Raw genomic sequence first — 12,193 nt, 5'->3', positions numbered from 1 at the left:
CGGGAAGGGCTGCGGGTCAGCAGGCTGAGCCTACAACAAGCGGCGTGTTTGTTTGCTTTCTGTCACATGGGCTTTCTGTACTTATATTTAGCTCGGGGCTCCTTTTGTCGGCCCCCCCCCTCGCGTGAACTCTTTCCATTTCCCGAATAATAAAAAAATGTTTAGCCCCGCACTTCTATTTGTTTTTGCTCATGGGCTTCCACAATAGCGCGCTCATCATGGGGAGCGGCGGCTGTGTCCTGAAATAACAAGCGGAGAACTACTCTAACTTTTTTTTTTTAACTCAAATATGTATTTTTACTTTTTTTTTTTAAAGTTTGACATTCATTGCTAGAGACTTATTGATATTTTCTTCAAATATTTGCCACATGCTTGGTTAAAGAAGGGGCCAAATCAGGGGTGTCAAACATACAGCCCGCGGGCCGGTTCTGGCCCCCAAATGGGTTCGTTCCGGCCCACGAGAGGATTTAGTTACATAAAGTATAAAAATGAGCATAATTTTTGAAATAATTTAAAAAATTGAGATGTTTTACGATTAATAGTAACGTTGATGTTTTATGATTGCTAATGATTTTGTACTTATTTCGAATTTCTTGTTTCAAAACATAAAATGGCCACAAGGTGGTGACGGACACTGGTGTCGGCCTCTGTTTTGATTACTGATGCCATTGAATGAGCCGCACTGCTTTCTGGGAATAAAAGAGTGTCCGAATTTTACACAACAGACTAAAAGGTCAAACAGTTCGTTGGCAGTTCATTTGAATTGTATAAAGAACATGTAGTTTTCTGATCTTTTTTTTTTTTTTTAACAGAATTCTGTATAGCAGGGTTGTCAAACATACGGCCCGCGGGACGATACTGGCCCACAAACGGGTTTGATCCGGCCGGTGAGATGATTTTGTAATATAACGTATAAAAATGAGCAGAGCTTTTGTCAATAAATGAACAACTTGAAATGTTTTATGATTAATAGTAATGTTAATATTTTATGATGAATGGCAATGTCATACTTTTTCCTTTTAGTACACTATTAAAAAAGGTATGAATTTGAAGTTGTTCTTTTAAAGTATAGAAATTTCATTGTGTAGTGTCACTATGTATATGACAATAAAACTCTTTAATCTAGTTTAGCTCCTCTAATAAGCTTTTTATGTTATTTTTTGTGGGGGGGTGGAGCCATGTACATTTGCATATTTCGGGTTTGCGCTAACATTGACTGCTATTTTGCAGTGTTCATAACAAACCTTCAAGTTATACATATAAAGCAAAGGTAATACCTTTGAAGGAGTCAAATGGAGGCCTCCAATGTTATTGTTTTGGTTTGAACGTCAGTCCAGCGAAGGCCTGCGGGTTTGGGAGGTTCAAGGCCAACGCTCCCCCCTCAATTGTAATCCCTTTCCTGTGTAATCCCGCCCCATCCCTCTTCCCTCCCTCCCTTCCTCCGTTTCTACCTCTCAAACTCCCTTCTTCTGTTTCATTCCCTCGCTGTCCTCCTCCGCCATCCCGCCCGTTGCACCTTACGCCCGATGGAGCGCTAAACGCCGCGGGCCGCTTCATATTTCATACTGAGTCGGAAAGCGGAGTCTCTACCGGATTTCTCCACCCGACCGCCGGGAATTACGCATTATCTCGCGGGCGGCGGCGGGCGCGATTCCCAGCTGCTGCTCGGATATGTTTTTGTGGACGGGCGTCGTTTTGGGATAACCTGACGTTTGGATGTTTTCCGGAGCAAAGTGGGATACGATGGTGCCGTTGCAAAAGAGGGTAACGTCACTTTTGAGTGGTTGATGATTGCAATTTATTTGTTTTTTTTTCTTGTTTGGCAAACTTTAGATTCGGGGACTCCTTAGAAAGAGATTTGGATTCTTAGGGTCCATCTCATTATGGACATTAAACATAATTACCATGTGGACTGTTGTATCATAATCACCATTTTTTATATATAGTCCAGTTGTCTTATGACCAACACAACTCTCCACCCAAATTTAGATTTTCTTTTTGCATTTTAGTGACTATTTAAAATGACCAACCAGACCAGCGAACTGCTTTGCCAATTTATTGCACTTTTTTTTGCACTTCCATGCATGACCCCAGTTTGAGTACCACTGTTCAAATGATTGGACTTTTTTTTGCCACTTATCTGTTCTGCCGAGTGAGTCGTTGATGAGTGATTGCCCATTGAAGCTAGCAAACAATGCCGGCCGGAAACTCTCCTCCTCACTCAAGGCACTGTTATTGTTCCCCCACCCTCTGAGGTTTTCAACGGTTGAAGTCCATTACGTCCTTTAGCATGCAATATTGTGGCCCTTTATAAAGCTTTTGCTGTGCTTGGCGATGGAATTTCAAAGCTCATAAATCCTTATTGTCCATAGGCGTTCATTTTAGCGTGACTTGCTTGTTTGTCCATATGTGGCCTCTAATTGGCATCCAGTCTAGGTTGCATTCCGAATCTTACTCTGACGTCCAGCTCACACAAACGTAGTCAGATAAGTGGTATGGAAAATGCATGGGCACTTAGATAGTGCTAGCATGGTAGCATCTCTATTACAGTTCAATAAATCACAGTGGCTAGCATGACAAGCTAACATAAGAGTAAAAATTCACTCACAACCTCGCCCCCCCAAAAAAGTAAAAAAAAACACACTCAAAGGAAGCTTAAAGCAATTATCAGTGGCGATATTTGGCATTTTTATGATTTTTTTTTTTAAATGCTAGCCAGCAGAGATGGGAAAATCAGGACCAGAAAGTATAAAACCCTGCCACAGTTTGGCTTTAGCCACATGTGCTTTCACTTAACAGATACGTTAACAAGCTCATTTGACTGCAAGTTGATATAAGCACCTGTGGCTAAAGCCAAACCGTGGCAGGGATTTTACTTTCTGGACCCGGATTTCCCATCTCTGCCAGCCAATAAAAGATCAATTTAAAACGAATGATTAATGTAACATGAACATTATAAGAGATGCTTCTGAACATGGGAGCTCGCTGCATTTCACTTATTCATTACATTTCGGAAAAACATAAAACGACAATCAATGTTTTTGGAGACATTTTGATCAAACGCTCCTCCATTCTGAATGAGAATTTCCGCCATTTTTAAGGCAGCTCTGGCGATTCGGAAGATGTGTGCAAACGCTCACACAATGTCCTCCACCGCAGCTACTTCCTGTGTCACAATAACACACTTTCCCGCAGAGATGCAGCAGTCAGTCATGTCGCCCGCAGGCTGGGCTCATGAATGTATTGAGCGGACGCTTCAAATATTCTAGATGACAGGATGGGAAGCTGCCAGAGTGATGCCAATCTAGTATGTTTGTCTCATCAAAAATATAGCGACAATATTGTGAGTACACCGGTCGATTTGATCGTCTTTAGCACGGGGTTTCCACGAGCACCGTGGGAAACTTAAAGCAAAGTAAAGAATGTAGAGTATCCAGAGATTAGGCAAAGCAACAAGCTATGCTAACATTAGCATGCCTATTTTTGACATATTTCGCCGTGTAAAGTTGAGTGGATTGCGCTGATACAGCAGTATTCAAATTAAGCTAACGCTACTGCACCTTGCATGTTTTGTTTTGTTTTTTGTTTTTAGCCAGAAATCTGCTCGCCCAATGAATAAGCCGCCATGCTTTAGCTTTAGAAGTTCTCGAATTATTAATCTCCGTTTATCTTGATAATTTACTGGTTGTCATTCACAGTTGTGGAACCGTGTATGGCAAAAAGAAACACACTTGCTATCGTTAGCGTCGCCTGTTGCTATGCCTTTTCCACTCTTTGCATTTTCACGTGGTACATGTGGAAAGGCTTTTCTGGTTGGTTGCTCATCGGTGGCGCAGATTTGTGATTCGTGGTTGGAAATGACAAAAACAAACACGTTTGCTAATGTTAGCATAGCTTGTTTCTGTGCCATAGCACCGAAACCTTCTGTTATACTCCATTATCTCCACTTTGCTGATTTTTTTTTTCTTTGCAGATGTTCATTAAGAGGATTATGGCTTGAAATGACAAAAACAAAACTTACATGCTAACATTAGCTTAGATGTTGTGCCTTCGCTTTAAAGGGGGATTTTCATTATTCCATGCTTGATTTTTTCCCCGTTACAAGTGGAAAATCATTGCCGATTAAGAAGATTTGTAATTTGCCGCAAGAAATGGCAAACAATAATAATCACATGCTAATGCTAGCTTAGCATGTTGCTGTTTCTTAGCTTTTTCAGACAAATACATTTCAATGCAGTTATCCCTTTTCAGTTCATCAAAAGACGCTGCGAAGTGACTGCCATTAATGAGCACTCCATCTTTTTCTGCAGGATCAATTTGACAACTTGGAGAAGCACACGCAGTGGGGGATCGAGTTTCTGGAGAGGTACGCCAAATTTGTCAAGGAGAGGTCCGAAATCGAAGCCAACTATGCAAAACAAATTAGGTGAGTAATTCTAACATGTTACAATGCCGAGCTGTAAAGGGAACAGACACATCATGGCAGATTGGGATATCCAATACCATTTTTTTTCATACCGATACCAAGTACTCGATACTGCTAATACAACGCAGTCCCTAAAAAAAAAACAATATTCCAAGATGGAATTTTTCTAATTGAATGCAATTTTCTATTCTTCTAATTTGTAATACCTGCTTCAAAAGAATGGCTGATGCTGATATCAGTTGCATGGCGTGTACCAAAAATGTTAATATGTTGCTGACTTCTGCTTCAAGTGAGAGAAAGTCAAGTCTGTGTGTGTGTGTGTGAAGTGGAAGTTGCGAGGGCGGGGCTTGTGTATTTCCATGGCAACATGTAGGTATCAGCGTCATATGTGCCCCCCTAGGTCTGACCCAGATTTGCGTTCCTCCAACCAAAAGTACACCCCCACCCCCCACCCCCCCATGAGGCGATGAGTGTATGAGCAGCCCGACATAGCGAGGGATTACACACCCCGACACACACACCATTAGTCATCTTTAAAGAGAACTGGCAATATGCTTTACCCCCCCCTCGTTTTTTTTTTTGACAGTTTAGCCAATACCAGGGTATTTCCATAGCAACAAACACTTTGTAGCTAATGGGCCTACTGCATGTGCTCACACTACAAAGGAGAATTACCCAACAAACATTTATTTAAGTTTGATTTATAATAATGTGTATTGATTATAAATCAGTTTTAAAATATTTCTTCATAGTTAATGCAAAAAATGTCGCTGTGAAAATAAATCTACCTGCATGGATAATTTGCTTTAATGCCACAATTCAGTAGTTAATAAATCACTTCAAAGCATCCCACTTGTACAAAACCTCAATTCCAAATTTTTAAAATGACAAATTAATCCATTTTAATTGCTCAGCTGTATGTTCTACCAAATGTACATTTTTGTGAATCTAAAATTGTTTTATTCCCATTTTATTTTCATGATTTTTATTGTGTACAACAAAGGCGCTAGCCTGAACAGATACAGATATAGTTTGATAAAACAACACAATTCTTACAGTTTTGATTGTATTTCGTTAAAAATTTGTTCTAGTAGACCGTTATCATTATATAATTACGGTTTTGTTCAAATGCGATTCTGGGAGAGTTGATTGTGTTGTATGCTTTTAAAATGATACCTCAATTTCTGTCAAAAAGATGATTTTACTCTGCTGGAATGACAGATTTATTGTGACAATTTTAAAAGACGATGGCATCACCTCAAATGTCCACCACCTGCAGTGTGTCTGTCCCCTCCCATAGCAACCACACACGCTGCACTAATCCACATCTAATCCTCTTCCAGTTGCAATGGTGTAAACATGCACAATGCTCCGGTCCAGGCCATACGTTAAAGCTTCATCCACCCCTCCCCCCCCAAATTCCCGTCCAACATAAAACACGGTGGCGTGGTGACAATAAGGACGATTACCTTTCTATCGAGTTTTTCTTTAAGCACGCGAAATAGGCGAGAGAACCCAAACAATCTTGGCACGTGACGACCGGCCCGGAATGACTGAATGGCGACCTGGGTGCTAAAATTAGACAAGGAGGGCAGGGGGAGGAGTAAAATCTGCCTAGCAACAGTGCAAGAGAGGCATCGGGGATAAGGGCAGATTAAGCAAGATGGAGGACACCTCGCTTCCCTATTACTACTGATGTATATTTTCCCTTCCGACGCAATTAAGAGGAAATTCCATTGTCCATTTTCGAGAGCACTTAATCCTCATTAGGGTTACAAGTGCGCCAGATTGGCTGGATTAGTCGCCAGTCGCTCTCTTCTATTCTCGTAAAATAGTGATTTTATCCAAATAAAATAATGTGACTAATGTGACGCACTAAAGGGCAGAAGTCATTTGGCTGTTTGCAGCCAGTGTGACGGCATTATTTCAAATAAGAAGCAAGCAAACTGAACCCACGGCAGACCTTGTTCACACGCAGGAATATAATCATGTAAAAGTTATGAGTTCTCCACCTGACTCAAATAAGAGTGCACCAAATATGACTCTAAAATCAAGGGTGTGTCCTACACACAGATGTGTCCTAAATTTGGGCACTTAACGATACTCGATTATTAAAGTAGTTTTAGATTTGTTAATTATTTTTTTCACTGCTTTAGTTGTGATTTTCCTCTCATAAATGTATAACTTCTAGTAGGTCGTATGACCATTAAAGATGTCTCGATTTGAAATTGATTCCTGTATCAGCCCCTCCCCCCAAAATAAAAATAGTATGAGTTATTTTTATATATATTTATTTGTATATTAAGTATTGTCTAACTTGGCTTAGTAAACAAAAAATAAAAGAAAACTGCTGATTTCCTTCAGATCATTGTCGTTATCGGACAGTACGCACTCTGTGTTCCGATATCGGTATTAAAAGTGAAAGTTTTGGGATGCCCCTATCCAATTCTGGTAAAACGAAAATTTTGCCATCGGTGACAGTGCTAGAACATCCGTTTTTCCGTCTCGCGCTGCTCAATCGGAGTCAAAACAAGGGCGCGTTAGAAAATGTTTGTTCTGGTGACTGACTTGGCGTTTGACCTCCCCCGGGGCTCCGAGAGCGGGTTGGGGGCGGGGTTGATTTACGACCCGACGAGAAGGATGGAGATGTCGTAGCCGGGACGGAAAACACTCTTCGGAATTGACTGGCTAGGCGCTCTGACGGCTCCGCAAGGCCTGTGTCGGGGAAACATAATAACAGCAGTCACTTACGTGATTGATTGAGTAACATTATAAAATGAAACATGGCAAGCGCCCGTCATTATTGGTAACTGCTTTGAAAAGCGACACCGTCACATTAATAAATAAACATGTTTAGAAATCCAATATTTTTTGCTCTCGCAGAAATTTATCGAAGAAGTACCAGCCGAAGAAGAACTCTCGGGAAGAAGAGGAGAACAAGTAAGGTTAAACGGCAAACGCGCACCCTAGTTTTCCGTCTTCAACAAAATGTCAACAGTGCGGCCTTTGTTTAGGTACACGTTCTGCAGGGCCTTCCTGACGACGCTCAACGAGCTGAACGACTACGCCGGGCAACATGAGGTGATCGCGGAGAACTTGACGTCGCAGATCATCACCGAGCTTTCCCGCTACCTGCAGGATCTCAAGACCGAGAGAAAATCGGTGAGTTGTTTATTGACGAACCCTGTGCACATCTTTATAGCGGCTTTGTCGGTGGCTAGTTTTCTTTACCAAATCAGATTGAAAACTGTTCATATCTGTCTGTCTGCCTGCCTGTCTGCCTGCCTGTCTGTCTGTCTGTCTGTCTGTCTATCTATCTATCTATCTATCTATCTATCTATCTATCTATCTATCTATCTAGATCGAGTATTAACAGGCTGTTAGATCTGTCTGTCTGTCTGTCTGTCTGTCTGTCTGTCTATCTATCTATCTATCTATCTATCTATCTATCTATCTATCTATCTATCTATCTATCCATCCATCCATCCATCCATCCATCCATCCATCCATCTCTGTGTAGCTAGCTAGCCAGTTAAATGATGATGATCGTACTAGCTAGCTATCGTCCTAGCTACATATCACTCATGCTACCTGGCAATCTGTCCATCCTGCTAGCTTGTAATCTATCTGCCTATTGCGTTGGACCAGGGGTCGTCAACGTAGGTAGCCCAGGTAGCCCCCAAAGATAACAAGAGTAGCCCTTAGCTAGCAAACTAGCTATCAATCAACAAAGGTCGGAAAATGACTGGTACTCAATGAGGTAAAAATGTTGACTGTGACGCAAGTGGCTCCAAAATGAAAGTAGGATTTGTCAATATTCACAAAAAAGACAAAAAACGGGTTGATCCAAACATTTACTGAACTTCCTGGTGTGGCGGTGTATTCATTTTGTCTTTATTTTTGGATGATTAAACATGTTCTAGCATCCCAAAGAAGCAAACGGAACAGGAGGGTTAAAAGGGAAAGCGGTGCAGAAATGAAGAAGCCCATTCGGTGAGCACGCTTCGCTCACCCTGCGCTGAGGTCACGCTCGAGTAAATATAGCTTCACCCAGAGGCTTGCCTACAAGTGCCCGACGTCACCGACTTGACTCCCGTGTCTCTCCGACTTGGCCGGCGTTGAAGGCATATTAGGACAAACCCCATACACCAAGGAGTCGCGGATCTCGACTTTTGACTTATTACTGATGTCCGTCCTAATTAAACAAAACGGAACCAGATGGAACATTTACTTTGCGATTATTTTTTTTTTTAACTGGTCGCAGTGAACTGATGTCACGGAAGCCCCGAGCTAGAGGAACTGGAGTGGAAAAAAAGCCAAAGCAGATCTTTTTTTCCAAAGCAACTCCGACCCTTTTTTGTGTGTATGTTCGCTGTTGACATTTTGCCCGGAGTCACGGCTAGCGATCAGTTTTTATTTGACGCTTTGTTCACGTGGTTGCATAGCAAGGGGGGGGGGTATCTAAGCTTTTCTGAAGCCCCCGCCGCCACACAAGTCCTTTTCCTGCTCTTTTGGCTGGATTTGATCCGGAACATTCTCTGTCCGGTGTCCAGATTCTGGCACCTACATTCTGCAGAGTGACACTTGTGGAGATTTTCCCACAGCTCTTTTCACTGCTTTGGTTCTTTAACCCAGTGCTCCTGCGAATTTTTTTTTTTTCTTTTAGCTATCCCTAACCATTACAAAGCAGTTTTGTATGAAAACAAAAGACTCCAAACCTTGGAACAATATTGCTCGTGGCATCTTTTATTCAGTGCGGTAAATCCACAATCCACATCCGCCTTTTATTTTTTGGTTGTCCGTTAGAAAATTACATCAGTAATGTCAGTGTGCATCCTTGTAAAATTTAACCAAAAAAAAGGCTTACGGAGTTTTGCAAAGAAGTTGCAAATATGCAACAAGTTGCTTCATGTTCCAATTAATTTGCTCTTAATTTGGAAAGAAACTGCTTCTTTCACAGCATTAAAAAGCATGAAATTGCATTTTTTGATACCTGCTCAAACTGCTGCTTTAATCTTCTCGTTACGTTGTAGAGGTGAAATTGAACCTTCTAAATTTGACCAGTTAAGTTCCTTTAAAAAAAAAAAAAAAAGAAATGCCCCAAAAGGTCGGCGTGTATTTTCTCCGCACAGGCGGCGCAGAACCCTTGTCATCTAAAAAAAAATCGAATTATGTAAGGTTTCTCAATTACAATTGAATAATAATCATATTTTTGGAGAGACGTATGCATGCAGAGGCGAAACTGAGATTCAAGTCCCACTTGAGACTCTTCAACTTGTTTGTGATATGATTGGACAGGTGCATCCAATTATGAGCGTCTCACAAGGCTTTTTGTTTGCGTAACGCTTCCCCCCGCCTTTTACTTGTTTGTGCACCTCCGGCTACGCTCAGCTGGAGGTAGCATCCAAGGTGAGGCCCACAACGGTGGGATTTTAAGATTTCACCACAACACAGACTGGATTTTAGAATTCATTCTAGTTACGTAAGCATATTTAATTAGCTGTGAATTATTAAAGCCTCCCTAGAAGAATATGATGACACAATCGGAGAAGAATTTGGCTTTGCTGCACAATACAGTGTTTTCCCGCTTTCCCGGTGGCACGAGGAGATGGGATTGCATTTGTGATTGTGCTGAGGAATGATTATAAGGTGTTCGGTCAGCAAACGGGCCGCTGATCTCAGGCTTAGGTGTCATCTCCTTTAACAACTCAAGCACCGGTGTGCGCTACTTTCACGCTACTTGGCGCTCAGTAGGCTTTGCGGGCACTTGTTGCCGCAGCCCGGCATGCACTCAACCACTCGGAACCAATAAAAACGATCGCATCCTATTCGGACGTACGCGTTTAGCCAAAATCAGCTGAAAAGCACAGTGTGTGTGTGTGTGTGTGTGTGTGTGTGTGTGTGTGTGTGTGTGTGTGTGTGTGTGTGTGTGTGTGTAAAAAGTACTTTTGAATTTGCTGCGGATGCTGGCCTCGTCTACAAACGCTGAAGGCAAAAGAGGCTGATGCAACCACAGGCTAAGAATAGCAAAAATCATGTCAAGACCAAGACCGAGGAACTGCGAGACAGTCAAGGCCTTGCAAATGCGTCGAGGCGAGCGCGAGACGACGGAAACGTAAACACGGAGGAAACCGGAGACGGAGTTCATAACGACATCGAGAAGACAATGTTGAGGATGAGTTAAGAAGAAAACCGACATATGTGAAGGCCAACACTAAGGAAATGTGAGAGAATGAAAACAAAAACAAAACAAAATGAGGGAAATTAAAATTTGAAGACCAAGATCGAGGAAATGTCAGACAGTCGTCAAGATAGTATGAGGCACGGTCAAGATCAAGAAAATGCAAAACCCAAGTCCAGACAAAGACCAAGAAAATCGAGTGCGACGGCCTGAAAACGAATCAAGAGCATGAAAAACAAGATTTGAGGGATAGTCAAGATATCAATGTGGGTTAAAACCAAATGCAAGCACATGTGACCAAATTACTGATTCAAGAATAAGACTAAGGTGTCTCAAAAAAGGTGTCTCAAAGAAGACCAGGAATACTTGAATCCAAGTCATGAGCAAAACTAAACCAAGACCAAGGAAATCCGAGTCAAGATTGAAGACCAAGGAGACGAGAGCCCTTAGTACTTTAGATCGCACGGTCAATATGATTTAGCTGGTCTTTCATTAGCAGCTCTTGGTTCTTTTGAGTGAGTGTAAATTCCTCGCTTATCGCCCTTATCTCCTCTAGTTCTTCTATGATTTGTGGCTGTTTACAGTGATTATTGCACGTGGTGACAACTGTTCAGGAGTGTGGTGGTGGTGGTGGTGGTGGGGGTTGCATTCCTGTGAAGCAATGTCATGCCCATGAGTGACTTCACAGTCTTGATAGAACCTCAGTACAGATTTGTACAGTGGGGAGAGAAAATTTTATTAGTTTCACTGCGTTTTACTCTAGTTATTCTTCCGCGAATCCCGTGAGGATAAGTGGTCAAAATGGATGGATGGTTCGTGGCTGGTCGGCATTGAATGACGTCACGGATGGGGCGAGGCAGCCGTGTGGTGAGAGGTGCGGCTTCAGTAAACAAGACGTTTCACTTTTTGAGTAGAAACGTTATCGTAAAAGTCATAAAACTCAAAAGTTTCTCGCCGGCCTGGAAAGTGCAGTTGAGTGCCACTAGCCGCTAACAATGCTAGCATCTAGCATTGTGTGCGAGCATTGCTAGCTGCTAACGTTGGAGCCGCCTCATATCATAGGCAACATAATTCTTTTTTAAGCTTTTAAGTTTCTCAAATTACTCGTGATCTCGTTTCACTTAATAAATGTATAATGCATTTTATAGTCCGAAAAATATAGCTCTCTAACCTAGCAGCCGTACTGTTTACATCAATAAACAATTATATGCGGGGAACATTGTTCAATTGATCATCAGCAAACTTTTTTCAGCGCAGCTTTCTTGGACGGCAGGGCAAAAAACACACACACACACACACACACACACACAGGCGGTGGATAGTTGGCACGGCTGCATTCCCGCATGCCTCCGCTCCCGTTTGATAACCTGAAAAGAGCCGCAGGGTCCGCTTGAATTCCTTTGTGGAAAATGTACCATATTTATTTTCAGGACCTTGCGATTGCAGCGCAAGGTCTTTGTTCGCGTTGATGGGCGTTTTGGAAGCGCACCGGATGTCAAATATTTTCCGCAAATGTCGTAATGGAGCAACATTTGCTTGTAGGAATGAAGTCAGCCGCCCTGACACTGTTTTGTCATCTTCTGTCA

General features: G+C 42.1%; 1 protein-coding gene across 7 annotated transcripts in view; it reads left to right on the top strand.

Annotated features, from left to right (window-relative positions):
* The window catches only part of fnbp1b (formin binding protein 1b), a 54,547-nt gene that overhangs the window by 13,981 nt on the left and 28,373 nt on the right, over window positions 1-12,193 (top strand). For 6 of the 7 annotated variants that reach the window (XM_088434751.1, XM_088434753.1, XM_088434752.1 and 3 more), the window contains exons 2-4: window positions 4,311-4,426; window positions 7,310-7,366; window positions 7,441-7,588. In XM_088434751.1, coding sequence (XP_088290877.1) covers window positions 4,311-4,426; window positions 7,310-7,366; window positions 7,441-7,588 — 321 coding nt within the window. Of the gene's footprint in view, window positions 1-1,501; window positions 1,765-4,310; window positions 4,427-7,309; window positions 7,367-7,440; window positions 7,589-12,193 lie in introns of those variants that run through there. The other variant, XM_088434750.1, reaches the window with a different exon arrangement.

Source organism: Hippichthys cyanospilos, chromosome 15 (genome assembly GCF_059441005.1).
Source record: "Hippichthys cyanospilos isolate Australia breed blue-spotted pipefish chromosome 15, RoL_Hcya_1.0, whole genome shotgun sequence".
In the NCBI taxonomy this organism is placed as follows: Eukaryota; Metazoa; Chordata; class Actinopteri; order Syngnathiformes; family Syngnathidae; genus Hippichthys; species Hippichthys cyanospilos.
This window is presented reverse-complemented; position numbering and strand designations above follow the sequence as displayed.